General features: G+C 48.7%; 1 protein-coding gene across 1 annotated transcript in view; it reads left to right on the forward strand.

Annotated features, from left to right (window-relative positions):
* The window catches only part of LOC147666250 (uncharacterized), a 37,247-nt gene that overhangs the window by 11,333 nt on the left and 319 nt on the right, over positions 1–25,595 (forward strand). The window contains exon 2 of the mRNA XM_086949196.1: positions 24,751–25,181. Coding sequence (XP_086805322.1) covers positions 24,751–25,181 — 431 coding nt within the window. The remainder of the gene's footprint in view (positions 1–24,750; positions 25,182–25,595) is intronic.

The raw sequence follows: 25,595 nt of genomic DNA on the forward strand, positions 1-25,595 counted from the left end.
AGAAAGCTACATGCCTTGGGAATGCCACATAGACTCTTATGTTTGGTCCAGGATCTGCACGATAATACGTGGTGTAAAGTGCTGTTGGGGGGAGAAAGGGGTCTTTCCCGGCTCATTCCATCGGCGAACGGCCTTAAACAAGGCTGCTTATTAGCTCCCCTCTTATTCTCCCTTTATGTTAGCGACCTTCCCCTCACTATATCTACATGTGAAGGAATCGCGCCACGCTTGGGAGATAGACATATCTCTTGTCTAATGTACGCGGACGACATCTTAATTTTAGATCTTACTCCTAAGGGTCTTAACAACCGTCTGCATGCACTACACAGCTTTTCTGAAGCGCATTTCCTGAAAATAAACATCTCCAAAAGCAAGATAATGTGCATGGAGGGACGAAACAAATTGAAGCTGGAGCACGTAAGCTGGGAGCTGGGAGGCCAAAAATTAGAAAGAGTAAAAACATATGTTTTCCTGGGTATGGTTGTCAATAGCTGCCTGAGTAACAAATCCCACATAGAAAATAGCTCCCGTAAGGCAAAGTCTCAGGGAAACGGCCTCAGAGCATTGTATAAATCAACAGGCAAGAGACACTTTGCTCACCTGCTGGAGGCTTTTCGGGCAAAAGTCCCCCCGACTCTGCTTTACGGTGTAGAACTAATCGACTTAGTGGAATGGGGTTTTTTAGACACCGTCGAGGGCATCCTCTTGAGAAACTTAACTACGGTTAACAATAGTTGTAGTGCAGCAACTTTGCGTTTAGAACTCGGTCTAAGAAGCAGCTGGGCACAAGGCCTAGCAGGAGTTATCCGTTGGGTTACCTGTTTAATTAAAGGAAAGCCAGCTACTCTCAGATCCCTTATCACAAAAGAGCTGATGGGCCCACTAAAAGAATATTCGATTCTCATAAAGAATTATAGGAGGGCCATTAATCTCTTGGACTTGGATGAAGCATCTCTTTTAGACCTTTCCATGAACCAATTAAAACTACAACTAAAACAAGCCACATGGAAGCTAAGTTACAAAAGGGATCGAAACTTGTTCATACAAAAGAAGGGGGTCATACAAGCTGTTGATACTTGTTTAATTAGACAAATACAACCTTACCTGTCATGGAACATACCTCACGGTTTACGCCGCTTTTGGCTACTTCTTAGGCAAGACCTACTCCCCCTGAATAAGTTGCTGGCCAAATGGCACGGCATATCCAACGTGTGCAATTACTGTAATCTTTCAGTTCAAGATTCTATACATGTCCTGCTAGTTTGTCCAGCATTATTGCCTTATCGCCGCCTCTGGGTAAAACCGGCATGTGTTCAGTTTGGCATTTTATCTGCAAAATCCCTGTTAGACGCTATCTTTAGTCCCCCAAATGGAATTTTTTGTAACAAAATTTTTAATTTTTTAAAATGTTTTTTAGAACTATTTTAGCGGAATGGTATGTTATCTTTGTATATTTTTTGTTTACATGAGCTGTTTACAAGGTCTCATTTTATTACATTTCGCTTGTTATTTGTATAATATGTGGATCTCCACGGAGTTCCAAAATCATATTTAAATAAAATTGAATTGAATAAAGAACGATGATGGATTAAATCCAGATCTTTTGACTGGGTGTGAGTGTTTGATTGGTTCAGATGCTCCGTCCATTACCACCCCCTTTTGTACCGCTTTTGGCCGCCATAAGTGTGGCAGGGTATGCTCAGACGCGAGTCCCTTGCTCACTTTGCCACTGGATTCAAGCAAGCCGGGCTGAAGACGGCTGGAATGGCAGAAACCGGTCCTCGGAAGCTTGTTTCCGGTCCAGGGATGGCATGGCTTGGCAGTTAGGGCTGGACTGTTCCCATGAGGCACAGGGTCAGACTGATTTGCACATAGCCATGTCTGAACTGGGGTGGCAGAGTGGGCTAAAGAACGGTGATGGATTAAACCCAGATCTTTTGACTGGGTGTGAGTGTTTGTTTGGTTCAGATACTCCGTTCATTACCACCCCCTTTTGTACCGCTGCTACGCCAACAGCATCATTTTGATAGACAGGACTTCCAACAGACTTATGGCTCTCATGATGGTTTTGTTTGCTGGATGGAGAGCATTAACTTGGAAACCAATAGATCCAAACCTTTTGTAATGGTTTGTGGCCCTAAGAACATGAAGACTCGTACACGCTGAATTAAGGCCAAGCGCATCCAGAGAATGCGATATGTCTTCTATTTACCAGTCACATTTGATGAAAACTTTGGTTGGACCTCATGTATGGCAGATAGGTGCTTCAATTTCTCATGTGATAATGGATCACTTTTGAAAGTTTCGGCGTGCATAGGGTATAAGCCCATCCACGCCCTTATTGAGATTTACAAATGTAGATGTGTCCCTGCCCTGACATATGGCACTGGGATCGGGGGTTGTTCTAAGACGGGCATTTTGCAGGCGAAATGAAATAGGGTTCTCCGCAAGCTATTAGAGGTTTCCCCCTAGCAGCAACAACTTCAAGGTGCTTGAGGAGTTTTGTCTAAGTTATGTTGAAGACTGTATAAAACTAGCTCCCCTTTTACTGTGGTGCTCCATCTGGGGCAGCGCTCAGGCTTCTCTTAGCAGAGATGAAATCGAGGATTGTCTGCTTGTGCTTTGGGTCCCTAACGGTCATGGATACCATATATACAGACCTTCTTCTCTAGCCTTGGAAGACCAACCTCTCTAGCCTTGGGAGACCAACCTCTCAAGCCTTGGGAGACCAACCTCTCTAGCCCTGGAAGACCAACCTCTCTAGCCTTGGAAGACCAACCTCTCTAGCCTTGGAAGACCAACCTCTCTAGCCTTGGAAGACCAACCTCTCTAGCCTTGGGAGACCAACCTCTCAAGCCTTGGGAGACCAACCTCTCTAGCCCTGGAAGACCAACCTCTCTAGCCTTGGAAGACCAACCTCTCTAGCCTTGGAAGACCAACCTCTCTAGCCTTGGAAGACCAACCTCTCTAGCCTTGGGAGACCAACCTCTCTAGCCTTGGGAGACCAACCTCTCTAGCCTTGGAAGACCAACCTCTCTAGCCTTGTAAAACCAACCTCTCTAGCCTTGGAAGACCAACCTCTCTAGCCTTAGAAGACCAACCTCTCTAGCCTTGGAAGACCAACCTCTCTAGCCTTGGAAGACCAACCTCTCTAGCCTTGGAAAACCAACATCTCTAGCCTTGCGAGACCAACCTCTCTAGCCTTGGGAGACCAACCTCTCTAGCCTTGGAAAACCAACCTCTCTAGCCGTGCAAGACTAACCTCTAGCCTTGGGAGACCAACCTCTATACCCTTGGAAGACCAACCTCTCTAGCCTTGGGAGACCAACCTCTCTAGCCGTGCAAGACCAACCTCTCTAGCCTTGGAAGACCAACCTGTCTAGACTTGGAAGATCAACCTCTCTAGCCTTGGAAGACCAACCTCTCTAGCCTTGGGAGACCAACCTCTCTAGCCTTGGGAGACCAACCTCTCTAGCCTTGGAAGACCAACCTCTCTAGCCTTGGAAGACCAACCTCTCTAGCCTTGGGCGACCAACCTCTCTAGCCTTGGGTGACCAACCTCTCTAGCCTTGGGAGACCAACCTTTCTAGCCTTGGAAGACCAACCTCGCTAGCCTTGGAAGACCAACCTCTCTAGCCTTGGGAGATCAAACTCTCTAGCCTTGGAAGACCTGACCTCTTTACTGACCCAACTTGCATTAAGGAGGAGGATTAGAGGTGGGTGAAGGAAAGTTTTCTGTCGAAACGGGCCAGTGACAAGGAGTTGGCTTTGTACACTTTGGTTACTTTTAGAAACCTTGCAGCGATCTAATCGAGCCCAGGCATCGAACCATATTTAGAGTGGGTGAAGAACCCTTGGGGAGACATCAGTCCTTACCAGACTTCGCCTGGGTTTTCTTAGATGGATATTGTGTTTTTCCCTTGCGATGAATCAACTGACCAAACCCTACTGCACTTTCTGTTTTTCTGTAGGTTTTATAGAGGTTTGTCTATGGCCTTGCTTATCCCAGCAGTTCAAAAAGCAAAGACAAAAAAACTGTAGAGCTGTTTTTTACCTACAGTCGTGTTTTAGAATGGGTCTATTTTTAAAAGCAGCTGTTAAACTACGGAATTCTCTGCTGTTATAAAATTACTTTTCATCTAATTTTAGTATTTCATGACATGAATTATGTGTTTATTTGTGGATGGGGCTTTTTACCCTCACAGTTTAACCTCATTGTGCATGTATGCATCTATGTATGCATGTATGTATGCATGGCATGCATGTATGCTGGGTCGTTTAGCCCTGACTCACTGACAAACAGTCCTGACATTTGACCCAACAAAGCAGAATGGAGTCAGGGCAGTGTAATGAACCCTAGCAGGCAATGAGCCCTAGCTGGCGTACCGTGGGCCCTAGCTACATTGTAATGAGCATTAGATAGGGTGCAATAATCCCTAGTTAGGGTGCAATGAGCACTAGCTAGGGTGCAATGGGCCCTCGCTAAGATGCAATTGGCCCGAGCTAAGGTGCAATGAGCCCTAACTAGGGTGCAAAGGGCCCTAGCATGGGTGCAATGGGCCTCATCTAGAGTGCAGTGGGTCATAGCTAAGGTGCAATGGGCCCTAGCTAGGGTGCAATGAGCCCTAACTAGGGTGCAGTGGGCACTAGCATGGGTGCAATGGGCCCTATCTAGAGTGCAATAGGCCCTATCTAGAGTGCAATGGGCCCTTGGTAGAGTGCAGTGGGCCCTAGCTAAGGTGCAATGGGCCCTGTGAGAAGTTGGCCTGGTATATGATGTTCAATATTCTAGTGATCACTATGCACCAGTCCAAACGACCCTTATGGTGATTGGTTGTAAGTCAACCTTATAGCCAAGCTATCCTATGGGTAGCATGGTCAAAAAGCAGTCTTAGGCTTTAACTCAAGAGGGCATGTGAAGCCAGCTGTTTTACCATATGCAATCCTTTTAATACCAAAATATATGTATTTATTTCTAGAATAATCCCCTATACTCTTTATGAGCACAGAAGCACAAGCGTTAAACAAAGAAGTCAATGTAACATACAATAAGCAGCACAATTATGGATAGGCCGGGTGGCCACTCAAACCATATATTAAGAAAGTGGTATAAGAACCACGTCATGAACAATGAAGAGGCCTAGGGCCTTAGGAATCGCTGGGCCTACATTGGACTAATGAAGGTTAGGTCATAGGAACCCACAGGATATGGGTGCAGAGTCTATAGGCAACCGCGTTTACCATACGAGTCAATGGTGCGTAAAAATCAGAAAGTTATAGGTTTAGGAGACTTCCGACTGGACTAGAACTTAACCACTTTAAACTAGGACACTAGAGGTGTAATCCACTATAGGAGCACCAGAGTTAAAGCGTTACCTCACCCACAGGAAGCGGATGCATAGGTGCCAACGTGTGTCGGGTTTCATCGTGGAGTTCTATGGAGCTGGAGATGAAGATGTTGCAGGCGACCAGGAGAAAAGAGTCCGGTTGGATCCAAGGGTGGATCGAAGATGTAGAGTACTTGAAAGCAGAGGGGACAGAGTTCAGGTCACTAGCCAGTGACCAGCGAGGAACCAGGAAGGAACCAGGCGATGTTGGGTTGCGATCAGGTGATGTCGAGGTGTTTGTCTCCGCTGCCACGTGGACCAGGAAGGATCGATGACGTCCAGAAGGTAGACACGGGCTGTCCCACAAAAGCTCTCGCTGTTGGCGGTTTCGGTACTCGATTGGGAGTCACCAAGCCTTGGCAAATGCAACCCACGCAGGAATAGAAGATGTTGTCTGGATCGGAACGGGAAGGTTAGATTGGTGGATCCTTTTCAGGGGAGCTGGCGCCAGTCTGGAGCAACCTGACCAGCAGTGTAAATACGAAGGATCGTCATCACAGTGGCCACTAGCCAACGGGCAAGTGACCAGACAATGCGTCGAGCAGGAAAAGTGCAAAAGGGCCCCACGCAGCACTCGGTGAGTGTGGAGAGGTGATCTTTAGAGCACAGGCTGCTCGGGGCTGGAGCTTCTCAAACCCCAAAGCACAGCCTCGAGGGAGCCTCTGGAGCTGCACAGGAAGCACTTCGTTGACTTTTCAAGATGACCGGTCCCACGTCTCACGTCACCTCCACGGGTCTAAGCTTTACTAGGACTGTGGATCAAGCTGTTGGAAGTCTAGGAGTCCAGGTCTTGTCGGTCTCTGTTGTTCGAGCTCCAGCGGGAGCAATGGCAAAGGAAGTCTCGATGTGCTGATGGTGCCTGCTTGCACAGGACGGCCACTCCTTGACCACAAGGGAGATTCTTCAGTCTTCTACGTCGAGTAGGATGTCGAAGGGTCCAGATTTATGTTTCAAAGTTTCAGTCAGGATGATCTAGTTTGCATTGGCACAGCTCCTACCTTTATTCCAAATCAAGGGGCTGGATCACCTGCTAGGTCCCTCCTATGGGTGGGACCCAGGAAGGGGGTGGTTACACCCCTTTCCCTTTGTCCAGTTTCGCGCCAGAGCTGGGGCTGGAGTGCCCCAGCACCGGTTTGAACTGGGCTTTGCCTGGGACACCTTGTGCGCAACAGGCAGTGTCTAGTTTCATTCAACCCTCCCTGCTACAATCCACTGTCTCCTGTCTGGGGTGGTGTGACACCTCCCTGTGACAGGAAATCTATTGTCCAGGCCTCCCCTGCCGGAGTTTCGGTCAGCAGCAGGATGGCAGACTCGTGTCTGTGGCAGCAGCATCCATTTTGTGATGCTGGGGCTCTGGTTAGATTTAACCGCGTTTAAGCAAAGCAACATGTCTTCTCCCTCTAGAAGGGTGGAATACTACCCCTGTCGCCAGAACTGGCGAGGGGGTAGTATGCTAAAGGTATGGCAATATCCTAGAACAGCTAAGGGACTTGGTTCGGAAAGCTGCAGACAGGCTCAGCTCATGCTAGAGCACCATCTCACATAAAACCAAGCACTTTGCCTCCAGGATTGTTAAGGCCTGCCATAGGAGTGACTTATAGGTATATATGTGTCCAGATATAGGTTTAGCTATAGGTATACTATATCTAAGCAAGGGGTTATTACACGACCTTGCCCCAGCTGAGTGATCAGCCAGTTGTGTCAGTTTGGATAGCCAGCCAGGGGTGGCAAAAGATATGCTGCAGCCCCTGGTAGGCCTTGGATACACCTATGCCCTGGGTACCTATAGTACACTGTACAGGGGCTGATAAGGTGACCCAATACCCAATTGGTAATGTACCTAAAGTACATGGTGTAGGAGAGTAGGGTCTGCTATCCTATGGTCACCCCAAATTTTTGCTTTTTGCTTCACTGGTTTATGACTTAATGTGGCTGTGGGCCTGCTAATCAGACCCACAGCCTGCTGTTCTCTCTCTAAATTACTGTCAATGCACTTTAGGTGCATTACGAATTGGAACTGGTTCACCTTATTGGCCCCTGTAACAGTGTACCCTAGGTACCCAGGGCATAGGTGTTTCCAAGGCCTACCAGGGGCTGCAGCATGTATTGTGCCACCCCTGGCCTGGCCTCCATATTTGACACAACTGGCTGATCACTCAGCTGGGGTAAGTTGGTGTAATCACCTCTTACTTAGGTACAGTATGCCTGTGCCTAACCCTAAACTGGACACATATGTTCCTATCAGCCACTCCTATGGAAGGCCTCATCAATCCTGGAGGCAGAGTGCTTGGAAATATGTGAGATGGTGCTCTAGCATGAGCTGAGCCTGTCTGCAGCTGTCGGGGACCACTCCCTAAGCTGTTCCGGGATATTGCCATACCATATACTCTTAAGTGCATTATAATCCTCGCGGTTAAATGCTATCTTTGGTTTGGCTTTATCAAAACATGTCGAGTAAGGTGTCATACGAATTGGAATACTATCCCCTCGACAGTTCTGTCGACGGGGATAGCATTCCACCCTTCTAGAGGGACACGACATGTGTGTAGCCTTAACCCCGGTTAAAGTTAACCAGAGCCTCAGCATCACAAAATGGATGCTGCCACCACAGACACGAGTCTGGCATCCTGCTGCTGACCGAAACTCGGCAGATGGTGGCCTGGACAAAGGGTTTCCTGCCTTGGGAGGTGCGAGCACCACCCCAGACAGGGTTTTGTGTATTGGGTAGGACAGGGCTGAATAGAATCAGACATGCCCGGGGCACACAAGGTGTCCCCGTGCATAAGCCAGTCCAAACCGGTCCTGGGACTTTCCAGACCCAGGCCTGGTGAGGAGCTGGACAAAGGAAAGGGGGTGTAACCGCCCCCCTTCCTGGTTCCTCCCAGAGGAGGGACCTAGTAGGTGATCCACCCCTCAGATTGGGAATAAGAGTGGGAGCAAGTGTTTAAAATGAGAGATTGAATGTCGGAGATTTCTCCCCGGCGTTTGAAATTACATCCGATGCGGACACACTAGAGTTGAGTCTCATACCTTATCAGGACGCGCCAAAGTTTGGATGCAACATTCTCAGTATTCTGAACAGAACATGAATTAATAATACCTCATGGACATAATTTTAACCTAAAAAAGCTGGGAGCCAACCATTGGTGGTTTTTATCAATAAATAGAAGGCCAAGGACTAATCTTACCTGAGTAATCTCAGAACATCCGATTTACTCCTGCAGCTACCTATATAGGGGTAAGAGCCATTTGTGCACACAGTGTCAATCTCTTGTACTGAGAGACATATTACACGTCTGTCTTATAGCATGGCCTTTTGCATATTCTTTCTGCAGATCAATTTTAGATGTCATACTATTCTCAGGATATTTATAATTGGATTGCGCCACTAGATCGTCATCAGTAGTGTCAGCCCTCGCTCCTTTTTACCCCCTGGATATTTGGGTTTCTTTACCGGAAGTGGTCCTGAAGAAGGTGGCCTTGAGCCGCCGAAACGCGTCGACCAAGTGCGGGGTCTCCCATTGACTATTGAGACCTTCACTCTTGATTTTTTTTCCGTGTTTTAAATGTTGTGAGAATGTGTGTAGTTTGAGTGGTAATGTGGAGATTGTTATGAATGTGTTCAGATGTTATTTTTTTTCTTTTTTCCAGGGGTCATTTCATTTCATATGTATTTGTCTTTAGTCATTTGATTTGTCATAAATGTTTGACTCACTTGCATTTGTAGTTATATTCTTGTGTTCTCTTTTTCTGTATTTATAAAAATATTTTGTCTGTATAAAAATTATAAATTTCACTATGTCTGATGAATGAAATAAATTTATGGAGCCTATATTTATAAAAATGAAATAAATAATATATACCTTGTTGTAATATTGTAAGTTATGGTCTTGTTCTTGTCACCGATTTTGTAGCAGCTGCATTTTTCAATTATGTGGTAGATAAGGGAAAACTGTTCTTTCTTGCTTGATAAGAGTGGGAGCAGTGCCATTGCACAGCAGATCATCCTGAATCAACTTTAAACAAAGAAGAAGACTGGACTTCGACATTCTGCTGCTCAGAAGACTGAAGAGAATCTCCCTTGTGGCCTAGGAGTGGCCACCCTGTGAACACAGGCACCAACCAGCAACTCGACGTCTGCTTTGCCGCCGCCTCTCGCCGGAGCCCGAGCCCAGAGCCCGACAAGAACCAGACTCCCAGACCTCTCACAGCCCGATCCACAGTCCCTGCAAAGAAGGGACCCGTGGAGGCACCGAGTGACGTGGGACCGGACCTCTTGGAAGACACTCGAAAAGCTGACTGCGCAGCATCTGAGGCATCCTCGACGTTGTGCTTTGGGGACTGAGAGCCCCCACCACCGAGCAGCCCTTGCACCGAAGATCAGCCCCCCAGCATCTCCACGATCTGCGTGGGGCCCTTTTGCATTGTGCCACTCGACGCGCCATCCCGGCCACTAGCCACGTGGTCAGCGGCCATCTTGGCAACAAAACTGACAAACTACACAGCGGGTCTGATTGCTCCAGACTTGCCCAAGCTTCTGTGAAAAGGAGCACTCGGTCTGACCTTGCTGGTCCGAGTGTTAAGCATCTTTCGATTCCTGCGTGGCTTGCATTAGCCAAGGCCTATTTGCTCCGATCAGGTCGCCGATACCGCCAACAGCGAGAAGCCTGCGTGGGACAGCTCGTGACCGACTCCTGGACGTCCTCGACCCCCGGTGTCCACGTGGCTGTAGAGAGAAGCTACCCGACAACGCCTGTTTGCACCCGACATCGCCTGGTTCCAATCTGGTTCCACGGTAGTCACTGGCTAGTGACTTTGAACATTGTCCCCTCCGATTTCAGGTCTTCACAACTTCAGATCCACCCTTGGATCCACCGCAACTCTTCACATCGAGCCGCCTGCAGCATCTTCAGCTCCAAGCACCATCGACCAGCGTGACGAAACCCGACACTACTTCGACCCTGTGCACCCGCTTCCTGTGGGTGAGGTAACTCAGCTCCGCCGGTGTTCCTACACTGGTACACATCTCAAGGGCCTGTGTCTTAAGTTTCAACGTTCTAGGTCACTCGGAAGGATCCTAACTATCTAACTTTGTACTTTTTACGCACCATAGACTTTACATTGGAAAGTGCGTGCACTTTGAACACTGCACCCGAGTCCGGCGGGCTTTTCCCGACTTAGTCACTGCTAGTCTCGAATAGCTCCAGCGATTCCCAAGGCCATAGGCCTGTTCCCTTTCTGATTGGTATCTCTTATACCACTTTCTTAGTATATGGTTTAGGTGGCCCCTAGGGCTCATCCATATTGTGCAACTTTTGTGTATTTTAAACTGTCTTGTGATTTAACGCTTGTGCTTCTGTGCTCATAAAGAGTCCAGGGGATTTTATAGTTAATAAATCAATATATATTTTCAATATATATCTGTGTGGTGTCCCTTTCATTTGGTATTCAAGGGGGTTGTGTATGGTAATACAGCTGGCTTCACATGCCTTTCAGAGTTTAGCCTAAGACTGCTTTGTCCACGTTACCACTAGGATAACTGGTCTACAAGGTTGAATTACAACCAATCATCATAAGGGTTGCTTGGCATGGTACAAAGTGATCACTAAGAATTAGTGAGCATTATATACCAGGCCAACTTCTCACACATGGTTGTGAATTTAGAGAGAGAACAGCAGGCTGTGGGTCTGATTAGCAGGCCCACAGCCACATTAAGTCGAAAACCAGTGAAGCAAAAAGCAAAAAGTGGGGTGACCATAGGAAAGCCGGCCCTACTCTCCTACAAGCCCTAACTAGGGTGCAATGAGCCCAAGCAAGGGTGCAATGGGCCCTATCTAGGGTGCAATAGGCCCTAGCATGGGTGCAATGGCCCTAGCAAGAGTGCAATTGGCCCTAGCAAGAGTGCAATTGGCCCTAGCAAGAGTGCAATTGGCCCTAGCAAGAGTGCAATTGGCCATATCTAGAGTGCAATCGGCCCTCGTTAGAGTGCAATGGGCTGTAGCTTAGGTGCAATGGGCCCTAGCTACGATGCAATGAGCCCTAGCAGGGGTGCAATGGGCCCTAGCAAGGATGTATTGGGCCCTAGCACGGGTGCAATGGGCCCTATATAGAGTCTTGTGATCTGGCCTACCTTCCCCTCCCCTGTTGGCTCTGGGAGCAGGCATTGGGACCTCTTGAGTTTTTACGCCATTTCTTTATAATGGGCTTCTGGGTGCGTCACAAGTAGCATATTAAAAAGAAATTAGAGATGGGTTTTTATAAGGATTGCAGAATCCTATATAATATAAAGGGGTTTCTGAATGTAGATTGGGTGTTGTTCAAAATCTCCCAATAGAGCAGGCACTGCTTTTTAGGTCTCACCTAGCATTGCAGCGCATGCGCTGACCACTGTGCGAGGCATGTGCTGAACGCTTTGCGAGGCATGCGGTGACAGCTTTGCTAGGCATGCTGTATTAAGGTATTTTTTAGAAGTGGTGTGGAAGCCCCGCACATATTTTTCATTGGCTGGTGTCATCGTCCATGGTAAACGCAGGCTTCCGATTGATAATGAGGCTTCTTAGTCCCTCCTTGTTACCGCCCTGTCTCCTTTTGGGACCGCACATCAGGACTGGATCTTTTACTTCCGGGGTTATCCTGTTTCTTCAACTAATCGGCGAGCACTTTTTTTTATTGCATTTAACGCGTCTGACTGTAAGCATGTTACTTGTTTGAAGGGCCGTTAACTGTGAAAGATGCTAATTTGAATGATGGCCGTGACTAATTAAGCGATTGCTTCTTTAGCAAAAAGACACTCTGGAATCTGAGCACATTGTGTCACCGAACAACAGCAAATAAAGTTTACACACAGGTAAAGCGCAGCTAGAATACATGCATGCAAAAGAGAAGTAGAATACACGCATGCAATAGAAAAACATGAAACGTAAACTACTCTTTCAGAAGCACATACGTGGAACAGATTCCTTAAGGAAACCGGGATGTGTTTAATGATAACAAAAGGTATTGATGTGTGTGTTTTTCCGTATGTGTTTCCAGTCATGCTTTCAGTCCCTGTTCTCATTTTCCTAAAAATGTCCCTTTTCACAGATTCGAAGGAGGATTTTGATTGTTCATGTGTCTTTTAGAGAGAAACTGAATATCCCCCGTATGCAGCGAGATCATATCTGGGACACTATGATAGCGACAAAATACAAGGGTTACTGCTTATTTAGGAACAACAACAAAAAGTGGGGGTGGGCAGGGGTGAAAGTCTCCGGTTTTATTCTATTTCTCAACAAATGCTTACATGAACAAGCATTTGCAATGCAATAGGTCTCGCAGTTATGCAAGTTTGAGCTATTGGCATTATAAATGGCTATGCCTTTTATTTGGGGTTTTAAAACATAAATAAAAGACATTGTCATTTACAAAGGCAACAGCGTAAACTCGGGTAAATGCGAGACCTATTGCATTGCAAATGCTTGTTTTATATGGTATGATGATGTTGTCCAAAATTATTATTACATTTGTGTAGTAAAATTTAGAGATGAAACTAACCACACTTTGTGGGGGCTGTCGCGTTCTACATTACAGTGAAAGTATAACATATTCATTAATTTTATTTAACGGTTTCCGTAGCGCCTTCACATCCTAATGTGTCAATTTCAAGGCGCCTTGCAATAAGCTGAAAAGGGCAAGATATGGAGAGAGTAAAACGCTGAATACAGAACAGGAACTTTTCAATGATATACGTGTTCTTTCACACCCAGAAGTGATGAGTTTTTAGTTGTTTCCTGTCGTCTGCACATGTGGCCTTGTGATCGTGAGCTTCAGGTCCACCTCAGGGGACAGGACCTGAACACCTGAAACAACATCTACTTTGGTATCTTCCAAACAGGACACTTTGTTCAGCCATGAGCAAACTTCTTCAGGTATCTAAAGTCAGCAGGGTGTGCTGGGGAGGAAGCAGCTTCTTCTTCCACACTGTTAAACTGTGGAATACACTGCCGATATCTATAAAGAACTGTACAACTCTTCTTTCCTTCAGAAAGGCGATAAAAACCTGTCTTTTCTTGCACTGTTCTCTCCCTCTCTGGTATTTCTCTTCCGCTGTAGCGCCTAGACGCCATAGGGCATTCGAGCGCGCTATAAATTATAAATTAATTCAATCATTCATTCATGAGAGAGCTTAAAACCCCGCTACAGGCGAGAGTACTTCAAAATATGCTACAGGTGAGAGCGCTTAAAACCACACAGGCGAGAGTGCTTAAAACTAGTTCACGAAATTGCCTTTCGTAAAATTTCGCGAAACGGCAAAAAATCACCGCGAACACGTGGAATTTCGCATGCTCACGGAGATTTCGGGGGCGGGGCATATTTGCGAGTTCACATGCCTTTCTTGTGTTTATAAAAGGTCAGAGACCGATCAGAGCAGCAGATGAGGAGAAAGAAGCTCCTGGTCACAGGAATTGCACGGGGATTGCGCTTGTGAAAGTCAAAGATGCAAAGGCCTCCATCAAGCATCACAGCTAATTTTCGAGGGTATATATGGGGAGAATGCACACCCGCCCAGCCTCGACAAAGCTCACGATTTTTTTGAGCTGCTTAACGAGTTACAGAATTTGAGCTTACACTCTGGTATCTGCTTTATTTATATCTGTAAGTGCTTCCTGTTGAGCTTTAATTTTTGTGACAGGAGCACTGTGCCAGAAAGAATCCTGCCCTGCGGGGGCGCTAGAGGGCGCACGAGCTAATGGCCGCACTTCAGTGAGGCTCTGGCTGCCTGGCCAGAAACATCCTTAATTTATCCGCTTAACCTGCAGGTGGACGCCTGGAAATCACAACGGTAGTGGACCTACCTGTTCTGCAGCACCTGTCCGATTTTGGTGGTGATCCGGCGTCCGATGCCTGAATAACGACACTGAGAACTCTCCCCGGGGAGCACTACTGCGGAGGGCTGCTGCGGTGGCCTGGACATTGGGCCACGCGAGGCCGCGGCTCACCACGAGGCGGCTAGGCCTCGGAGTCGCGGAGATCGGCCTGCTGGCGGCTCAACGGGTGAAAGCGGAGGTGAGTCTCTCCCCCTCTAAGGCCGCTGCAGCGTGGGGAGACGCTGTACAATGCTCCGGTGACCTGCTGGAGGAACGGATATAGACGGCAATATCCGCCTGGGCCTAGCGAGGGGGTTGGACTTCTTCCCGGCCTTAATCCACGCATCCCCGCCGCTCCCCCGGAATCCATCCATGACCCTGCTGCATCCGGGTGCAGCGGCCTGAGAAGCGACAAGAAGCCGCCGGAGGACATCGGAGGTGTCCGTGTTGCAGGTACTGCTGGTGGCGTATTGGGCCTCCCCTCACCCCACCGCCCGCCACCCCCCTGGTGCTCCTTGTGCCCGGGCCTGCCTGGCTCTGCTCCAGCGATCCGCTGCCCGCCTTCCATCGCGGACGTCCCCGACTGGCCCTAGTCACTGGAGCCGGAGTGCGGAGGGGCAAGAGGGACACTTGGACGTTGCTGGTCTGTTTTCTCGCGTTGGCGACATCGCCTCGGGCGTGACCGCCGCGCGGGGGGCTGCCGAGGCAGGCAGACTGATTTGGAAGCGGGGAGCACAGGACCTCTTGCCACTCACCGGTCCCATTGGGTGCCCACAGGCGGGGCACGATGGGCAAGAACGATAATAAACAGCCCAAGCTCTCCTTTGGACCTGCGACCGCAAAAAAAACGTTGCGTGGCACGACGGGGGCCGGCGGTGCCCCGGGACCATCGAGCACTGAGCCCCCCTCTACACCCATGGCTCCAGAATTGCGAGTGCTAATAGAGGAGATGCGACAGGGCTTCTCCACTATTGTGGATAAGGTTGATCGCTTGTCTTCCAGGATGGATGGTGTTGCGCAGAAACTGGAGGTCCACGAGGAGCGATTGACGGAAGCGGAGCGACCCATCTCAACTACAGAAGACACGTCCACGACCCACGAAACGCGCCTAACCCGTATGGACAACATCCTAAGAGTGATAGCGGCGAAGAATGAGGAGTTGGAGGCGAGGAGCAGGCGCAATAACATTCGCGTCACGGGAGTTCCGGAGTCCACCAACACTGGACGTATGGAGGACTATGTAGAGCGCATACTAATCACTGCAGTGGGTAAGGAGGCCTTCTCTAATCAATTTATTGTCGAAAGGGCGCACCGCTCTCTAGGCCCGACTCCCAAGCCGGGGGCGCAGCCGCGGCCTATCGTCGCCCGGTTGCTTAACTACCGCGATCGTGACGCGGCGCTGCGCGCAGCTCGGACGAACCGGAACCTGGCTTGTGATGGTGTGCAGTTCTCCTTATACCCGGATTTCACACCCATAGTGCAGGACCAGCGGAGGAAATTCTTGGATGTGAAAAGGAAGCTGAGGGACATGCAGGTGGATTACGCACTTCTGTACCCGGCGCGACTCAGGGTGACCCATCAGGGCAAACAACATTTCTTTACAAACCCACAACACGCTGAGGACTATGTTAAGAAGCTCCGCACTGCTAGGAGGGACAGGCGAAACGAGGAGGAAGACGAGGCAGGTGGGAATCCTGCCGAGCACGATGAGTCCTGATTGTGTCCTTGTGAACACTTGCTTGCTGGTTCCCTGTTGATCTACTGGTGCTGGATTCGGATTCTGTGCCCTGCTTCCGCTGGGGCAGCCCTGCCCTACCTGTGGAGACATGGATGGCTGCTTCATTGCATTGTAGACTTGCTGCTGAGGGGTGGCTGGACTTGAACACTTTGCCCCACTGCTGGGATGGTTCTTGGATTGCGCAAGCTGGTGGCAGTACAGGAGACAGTTTGGGCAGCAGCTGATACATGGACGGTTCGCCTGAACTGATTGGTAACTTATCCGGTTAGGGGGGCGGCGGTGAGAAACGCTGGTTTGATATACGGGCTTAAGCCTGCAGGGGTAATGTATGCCAGGCACCACCCTTCTTCTCTGTCTTCCCCGTATGGTATATGCGGGCGGGAGGGGAGTGTTGGGGTGTATGGGTGCGTACCTCTAATGCCCCCAGGAGGGGGTTCCCGACATGGTTTCTCTACGGTTATTGAGTATGGGGTCTGGGGTGGGGGGAGGGGTCATGGTACTGGAAAGTTTGGGTTGCTTCAGTGGGTGGGGGGAGGACTTGTAGTGCGGGGGTTGGGTTGCTGTGCGTGGAGGGAAGGGAGGTGTTTGACTGTTGGGATGGGCGTTGTTGAGAGTGGAAGTGTTCTTGCGGATGACGTTCATGGCATGTATGCTAGGCCTGGAGTTAAGGTGTGTGTCAGCATGGATGATCGAGTGATGCGACTGTTCTGGACAGCGGAGAGATTGGTACTTGGTATGTTCCGACTGAGGGCTGGAGCGTTGGACATATGCTTGTTTCAGGGATATGGTGATAAACACGGGTGATCACGCTTTGACTACTGTCTCCATGATGTCCTGGAATGTTCGAGGCCTTAATGACCCCCGGAAATGCAGGAATGTAATTGCATATTTAGATAGGCATAATGTGCAGATAGCGATGCTCCAGGAAACCCACCTGAGCCCACGTAGTGTCCCTCAGTTCGCAAGCAGATGGGCGAATGTGAGAGAGTTTTCTTCCTATTCCACCTACTCTAGGGGGACGGTCATTTTGATCAATAAAGGGTTGCCGTTCCAGAAGTTGGGAGTGCGGGCGGATAATGAGGGGAGATTTGTGATCCTTTGGGGTAGGCTGGGCACTGATGTGATAATGCTTGTAAATTGTTATGCACCTAATATCGACACACCCGGTTTTTTCTTGACGTTGTGGGTCATGTACTGGAGGTCGAAGCCACGCACATAGTCTGGGGGGGGACTTCAACTTATCAATACATCCTGGGACGGATAGATCAGACGGTAGTGGACAATACAACACGAAAGCTAGGGACACACTTCAGGGCATACTGACGGAGGCAGGATTATTGGATAGCTGGAGGCACTTACACCCGGCAGCTAGGGAAGGTACCCACTTCACTGCACACGCGCGCTCATGGGCAAGGATCGACTACTGCTTTATCTCACGGGGCCTAGCTGGGGGGGTCGTTCAGGTGAAACATCTACCTCGTACCTACTCGGACCATTGCCCTGTACTGACCGTTCTGGAGATGCCTGGCTATGCTAGAGTGAGGCCACCGTGGCGGCTCTTCCCCTCGGCCCTGCTTGATCCTGTCTTTAAACAAGAACTTGGTGAGGAGATTGAAGCCTTCTTCCCTAGAAACAAGGGGTCTGTCGATAAGGTTGAAACGATTTGGGAAGCTTTTAAAGTGACTGTGAGAGGTGTCACGATCTCCAAGAGCTGTGGTATGCTAAGGGAAATAGTGCGCACGTTGACTAAACTTGAAGCGGAGCTTAAGGCGCTAGAGGCAGAGATGGTCGGAAATCCTTGCCCTGACCTAGCGATGGCATTCAGGGCCAAACTGTCGTCTTATGAGGAGGAAGCGGCCAGAGAGGTGAAATTCCGAGGCAAATACTGGACAGCTAGGCGCTATTGTGAGGGGGATCGGCCGGGAAAAGTTCTCGCGGCACTCACGAGGCACCAGCGATTCGCCACACATATCTTAGAAATCTCTGATGGCGAGGGCAGGACCTACCAGGATTCTAAAGGTATTCAGGACACCTTCCTGCAGCACTACAAACGGCTATATTCCACACAACAGGCAGGCGAAATGGAGTTCGGAAATTTCCTAGATGACATTGCACTCTGCTGGCTAAGTGATGGCGACAGGGCGTTCTTGGGATGCCCTTTCGAGCTGGATGAGATCCGGGAAGCGATCATGTCACTCAGTAATGGCAAAGCTGCAGGGCTGGACGGTCTACCGGCCGAATTCTATAAGTGCTACATTGACATCATGGCACCGGTACTGAAAGAGGTCTTTGAAGAGTCGCTAGAGGTGGGGATACTGCCGGGTTCTATGAGGGAGGTGGCGATCACCTCGCTTCTGAAGCCAGGGAAGAACCCGGTGGATACCGATGCCTATAGACCCCTATCGCTGCTAAACTGCGACGCGAAGATTCTGGCAAAAGTGCTTGCGACTAGGCTGTCCCTGCTTATGAATACCCTGGTGCTGCCGGATCAATCTGGATTTGTCCCAGGGAGAGCCACGTCCCATAACCTCCGCACGCTGTTCTCCCTCATACCTACCATTTCGCCCGACCTGCCAGTCGCTGCTGTGTTTTTGGACGCCACCAAAGCGTTCGATTCGGTGGAGTGGGGTTATCTGTTGGCCATCTTGAGCAGAATGGGGTTCTCCCGGATATTCATCGCCTGGGTGACGCTGCTCTACACTTCTCCAGTCGCCAGGGTCGTCGTCAATGGTGTGCTCTCGGCACAGATGCCGATCACGAGGGGGACTAGGCAGGGATGCCCCCTGTCGCCCCTGCTCTTTGCCCTGGCAATTGAACCGCTGGCTTGCAGGATCCGGCAATTGCATAAGGCCAGTGCCTTTAACTGTAATCAACGGCAGATTGGTATTTCCCTCTATGCGGATGACGTCACTTTGCATGTGCGGCACCCACAAGACCACCTCAACCCGCTTCTGAGAGAATTTGTGGTGTTCGGTGGCATGTCCGGAGTGCACATCAATTGGTAGAAGTCGCAATTCTTCCCCCTCACGGCCTCAGTTACCCATTTCCCGCTAGATTACCCATTGGAGTGGTGCAGTTCTGACTTGAGATACTTGGGCATTGAAGTGTCGCTCAATAAGGACGACACAATCCGGTTGAATTATGGGGTGGCTATCTCACGATTGACTGACAACGTAACCCGCTGGTTAGCCCTCCCGCTGTCGATGGCAGGTAGAGCCTCCCTGATAAAAATGGTCATCCTCCCATGTTTCCTATACCTCTTTCACAACATACCCTACTACCCGGGTGCCTACTTTTTTAAAAGACTCCGATCTGAGTTGCTTCGCCTTTTCTGGGGCGGTAGGCAGCCGCGCCTTAGTTGGAATGTCTTGACGCAGCCATATGATAGGGGCGGATTTGATATACCAGATCTGGAGGTGTATTACCTCAGTGCTCAGGCTCAGCATGCTTACCACTGGGTTAGCCCCGCTCCCTTTATGCCTCAGGTTGCTGCTGAGGACTGGATCGTGCATCCACTTCCGCTCAAGGGCATGCTGTTGGGACTAGTTGGTGATGTCGAGACGCCTGCTACCACTGTTACCTGTACTATTGACTCGTGGCGGAGAGTGACTAAACTGCTGGGAGCCCCTATGCTCTATTCACCGGCAATGCCCCTTGTGTACCACCCGAAGCTATCGCTTTTATTGGAAAATGGATTTCGATCCATGTGCAATCGCGTACACCTTAATACCTGGGGTGACTTGTTTCAGGATGGACTGTTCCGTACCAAGGATCAGATTTTCCGGACTACTCCCCCGACGCCTATGGAGGTGTTCTATTATATTCAGGGTATGCGGGACATACTCCCTAGCTTCCCGGAGGAACCGGGTACAGTATTGCCATTGCATATCTTGCTCGTATCGGACGGCAGGCACTTGGTGTCGAAATTGTATGCTGCCGTTCGTGAGCAACGCCCATTGGTTCTGTCTAAGGCGCGAGCTGCATGGGACTCTGACCTAACTACTGCACTCACTGACGAGCAGTGGAGGTATTGCTGCTCGGTCACGGCCAAAGTCTCCTCCAGCTGTCGATTGAAAATTATCCACTACAAGTTCGTACAGAGATATTACTATACTCCAGTCAGGAAGCTGCGATTTCACCTCTCGGAGGACGATAGATGTGCGAGATGCCGGGCGGAAGGCGCGGGTTTCCTCCACTTGGCCTGGGAGTGTGGAGCGATACAAGCATACTGGGAGCAGGTACATTCTGCGCTCCAAGTAATGATTGCTGGCCCTCTTCCCATGGAACCGGTGGTGATGCTGCTGGGATATACCAGAAATGTACCCAAGTCAGACCGTAGATTTGTTGATATCGCGTTGCTACTCGCTAAGAGGAGGATTGCTTGCAGGTGGGGGAGAGGTAGGGCACCAAAATTTAAGGAATGGCTGGACGACCTCACGTATTGCCAGGACCAGCATGGCGTTTATGCGGAACTGTTACCTGCCCGCTGTACACCCAGTGACTTTTGGTTCCCCTTACAGGTGTACTGGATGTCTCAGACGACTCATAGCGACTCCTCTGGAGATGACGAGCCGATGCCGGGCCCGTGAGCGTATATAGGTGCTTTACACAACACTCGCCATACTACATCTCACACGATGGCTGGGGCCTTGACCCGCCTTGATTGGGGTGGGATGGTGCGATTATTGCTGGGGTGGTGTTGGGAAGTCCGGGATACTTACGGATCATGTGACACATGTAAATGTAAATGTAAATGTAAATGTATTGGCATTTATATAGCGCACTACTTACCCGTAGGGTCCCAAGGCGCTTCGACCGCTGCGAAACCCTTCCTGGCTTCCCTGAGAGATGGTCCCTTAATGGGTATCTCTAGGGTGAGACCAGGCATCCCCGGCGGTCTGGTGGGGCCGTTAGTGAAGATGAGGCAAGCTAATGCCCAGAGTTGCCGAGTGTGATCGCTGATCAGAGTGGGCACCGAGGCGAGAGAATTATCGAGTCCGCTGACCCTGGTCCAGAAACCTGCTGCGCCGGGAATCGAACCCTGGTCCCGGGCCGTCCTCTGCTCTCGGGTCTGCCGCCTCTAACCAGTGAGCCACACTACTTCACAGCTTAGGCGACAGGTCTTTCTACCCCTCCTGATACTTTGACACAATGGGCCGATGGGGGCAGACGTCTACACTGGACCCTGCAGATGCACGTCGTTAAAGATGGCATCTGGGTTGTTGGGCGCTGTGCACCGCTTTAAGCTGTACTCCATTCCGATTGCCCTTACACTGACCGTCCACTGAGGTGCTGCGCGGGGCCACGCTCTCTTGACGCGCATATGACACACTACTGCACATGGTGACGTAGCTGGCTGACCGGTTGGGGCTGAGACAATCATGGGTCGGAGGGTTCGGTGATAATTCTCCTCCTTGCTTGCCATTACGCCTGTATACGAGGGTGAGGTGGTCTCCCCACTTCTTCCGCCCCTGACTGGATGGGGGGAGGGTTCCCTGTGGATTGGCCTCCCATTGCAGGACGTTGAGTGATGTGTTTGCATTGTACTAGCCCTTGTAAAGATGATGCTTCTCCACTGAATGTACCATGAATACTGCTGTATTGGATTATCGATGCTGTTACTGTCATGACTCTCTGTTGAACGCCACTAATAAAACGTTTTTAAAAAAAAGAATCCTGCCCTGCATATTATCAATGAAGATGCTTCCGTTTCGCCGCGGATCATGAAAGTTTTGACATTTTCGCGTTCTGCGCGGAACACGAAAATGCTGAAGTTTCGCACATTGCGCAAGCGGAACGGAATGTGCAGCCCACACCTACTTAAAACCACGCTACAGGCGAAAGTGCTTAAAACCACGCTACAGGTGAGAGTGCTTACAACCATGCTACAGGTGAGAGTGCTTACGACCATGCTACAGGTGCGAGCGCTTACAACCAGGCTACAGGGGAAAGGGCTTAAACCACGCTACAGGCAAGAGCGCTTAGAACCACACTACAGGCGAGAGCGCTTTAAAACACGCTACAGGCGAGAGCACTTACAACCATGCTACAGGTGAGAGCGCTTAAACCATGCCACAGGTGAGAGTGCTTACAACCATGCTACAGTTGAGAACCCTTACAACCATGAAACAGCTGAGAGTGCTTAAACCATGCTACAGATGAGAGCGCTTACAACCACGCTACAAGCAAGAGTGCTTAAACCACGCTGCAGGTGAGGGTGCTTACAACCATGCTACAGGTTAGAGTGCTTAAGCCACGCTATAGGTGAGAGCGCTTAAAACCATGCTACAGGTGAGGGTGCCTAAACCACGCTACAGGTGAGAGCGCTTAAAACCATGATAGAGGTGAGAGCGCTTACAACCACGCTACAGGTGAGAGTGCTTACAACCATGCTACAGGTGAGAACGCTACAGGTGAGAACGCTTGCAACCATGCTACAGGTGAGAACGCTTGCAACCATGCTACAGGTGAGAGTGCTTAAACCATGCTACACGTGAAAGTGCTTACAACCATGCTACAAGTGAGAGCTCTTAAATCCACGCTACAAGTGAGAGTGCTTACATCCACACTACAGGTGAGAGTGCATAAAAGCATGCAACAGGTGAGAGTGCTTACAACCAGCTACAGGTGAGAGTGCTTAAAAGCTCCTCCCAAACACCTTAACCTTGGAAACTCCAGGGACGGTGACTGTGTGGAGGTCACGGGTGGTGACGCCACTTCAGCCACGCTCCTCCCCTCATGTGCTTTCAGGGGTGCTGTCCTGCTCGGGGTATTGATTGCAATGTTGGCTCTCTCTTAAATCTGAAAAGACAAGAGCACCATGTGCTTTTTTGATTACCTCTCACACATTAAAAAGTCCTTTAGTGTCATGCTTCATCATGGGGGTCTTCCCGTCCCTCTAGCGGGGCGGGGGGTGCTGCGACCTATGAGCTACGCGGGAGCACTCAGTTATTGTGACAGAAGGCTATGTGTCAGTGCAGGAGGTGTCAGTGAAGCGTAGGGACCTAATATGTGAGTGAAAAAGAGAGAATAGAAAGGTTAAAAATTCCCTGGCTAGTAGAAAAAATATATTGTATTCGCTTCTCTAGCTGGGAATGTTAAGAAGGGGGTTTTGAGGTAGAGCAGTAGCTTACTACCAGGTCGACATGTTTCATAAGCAGTTCCCTACTGCTTACTCATCAGGACCATCTAATGATCCCTACTACACAATGCTCGGTTCTAGAAAAGTAAGCCTAAAGTCCTACAAACAAGCAGCAAAAATAGGCTGCCTATTTGAGCTTCAGGGCATGAGCTGGCCCTAGTGAAGCATGGTAAATCACCAATACTGTCAAAAATATTGACCTATTGTGGTCTCGGATAGAATGCTGCGTTCGGCTCCCTTGCTCCCCAAAGACAGAAGACAAGAAAGACAGACAAGACAAGACAAGGCAAGACAGAAGCGCAGAAAAATCGCCCATGGGAGTAATGACACGGGGCAGCAAGGCCAAAATATGACGGTAATTAACCTTTCTACAAGACTTTTAACTGTACATGAGAACAATGTATTGTCATTGGGGTTATCCTTTTGTCCATCTACCAACTTCAATTACGCTCAGACCAGGATTGATTTATTTTATTTCTCACGAAAATTGAAACTTAAAATGTGGTTTGAAACACATGGGTCTAGATCATCTGTAGATAGCACAGTTGCCAATCCTAGGAATTTAAACTCGGACGATGTGGAACTTTTGGAGCTAATTCATCAGGAGCAATTGAGAGTGATGATTTATTGCTAGATGAGGTCACCATTGTGAATCCTGGAAGTAATTTTAAATCCAAATCACAATTTATTCCCCACGTTTCTTGTGAAGCAGTAGACTTATTTGAAAAGGGTGTACTTAATGACATAAAAAAACTAAGAAAAACGCGACTAGGTTACAACATGAAAAATTTGACCCTTGAACAAACACAAGCTATCCAAGATTTGAAGGAGGACAATCAGATTGTCATCCGTAATGCGGACAAAGGGGGCAATGTTGTTCTGCTAGAGAAAGAAAAATCTGGCTGAGGGTATGAGACAATTAAATGATACAATATGTTATCAAATGTGCACCCAGTCGGATATAAAGAATGTGAAGAGCATTTTTGATGATTTGTTACAAGATTATAGGGAGAGAGGGTTATTGGAATGGGATGAGTACAAATGTTTGCGATTTGATTATCCGAAAACACCTATTTTGTATCTCCTTCCGAAATTACATAAGGATGCTGTTGATCCACCGGGAAGGCCGATTGTGTCATCTATAGACTCTCTATTAGAGAATACATCCCAATACATTGATCACTATTTAAGACCGTTTGTAACCTCCCTTCCATCATATCTAAAAGATACTACCCACTTTTTGAAAACTATTGAGGGCATTGTTTGGGAATCTTCTTTCACATTGGTCACACTAGACGTGAGCAGTTTATATACTAGCATACGTCATGACCTAGGTCTAGTGGCCATAGAACATTTCTTAAAATCTAGATCAATCTCATACTTCGACCATTCCAAAATGCTGCTCAAGCTAATTGAATTTTGCTTGACAAATAATTTTTTTGTGTTTAATGACAAGATGTACCAACAGCTACAGGGAACGGCTATGGGCACCTGCTTCGCCCCTAGTTATGCCAACCTTTTCATGTGTTGGTGGGAGGAACAGGAGTCCAACCAATTAGCCGAATTTAACACCAATGTTGTCCTGTGGCTTAGGTACATCGATGATATTTTTATGATTTGGGATGGATGTACCGACAGTGCAAGAGCTTTTGTGGGCTCACTTAACAAAAATGATGTAAACCTAACATTCTCTGAACATATACACAAAACTGAAATTGAGTTCCTAGACATCCAGGTAAAAATACAAGGAACTGCCATGACTACAAGCTTGTTTCGAAAGAAAACTGCAGGAAACAGCCTTCTGAATGCAAAAAGTGCACATCCAAGAAGCCTCGTGAACAGTATACCCTATGGGGAACTGTTGCGAGCTAAAAGGAACTGCAGCACAAAGGAGGCTTATGAGGCAGAAAAGACAATCATGAGTGATCGTTTCAGGGAAAGGGGTTATAAGAACAAAACTATAGTAGAAGCATTCAAAAAGGTGGATGTCACCTCTAGAAATGAACTACTTAACCCCAACAAAATAAGAGAAGAGGAGAATAAGGTTAGGTTTATTACAACCTACTCAGGTCAGTCACGTGAGATTAGAAGGATTTTTCAAAAACACTGGCATGTTCTTTTGACCGACAATCATCTAAAACCCCATCTAAACCCTAATCCCCAGATTACCTTCAGAAAGTGTAGATCACTGAAAGATGATCTAAGTCCTAATGCTGTAATGAGTAAAGTAGAACCCAAAGTCAATCCAGGCTTTAAATGTTGTGGTTCATGCAAAGCCTGTCGGAACAGCATAAACTGTAAAGAACTCACTGTTCCAACTACAGGGAGGGTGTTTACAATCAGAAAATCCCTCTCCTGTCACACAATGTACTGTGTGTACATATTGATCTGTCCATGTGAAATGTGGTACGTGGGTAGCACTACTCTAAAAGCTAAAGAAAGAGTTTTACAGCATCGCAGGGCCATAAAAAACCACAATGAGC

This window comes from Lissotriton vulgaris, unplaced genomic scaffold, assembly GCF_964263255.1.
Source record: "Lissotriton vulgaris unplaced genomic scaffold, aLisVul1.2 SCAFFOLD_568, whole genome shotgun sequence".
Taxonomy (NCBI): Eukaryota; Metazoa; Chordata; class Amphibia; order Caudata; family Salamandridae; genus Lissotriton; species Lissotriton vulgaris.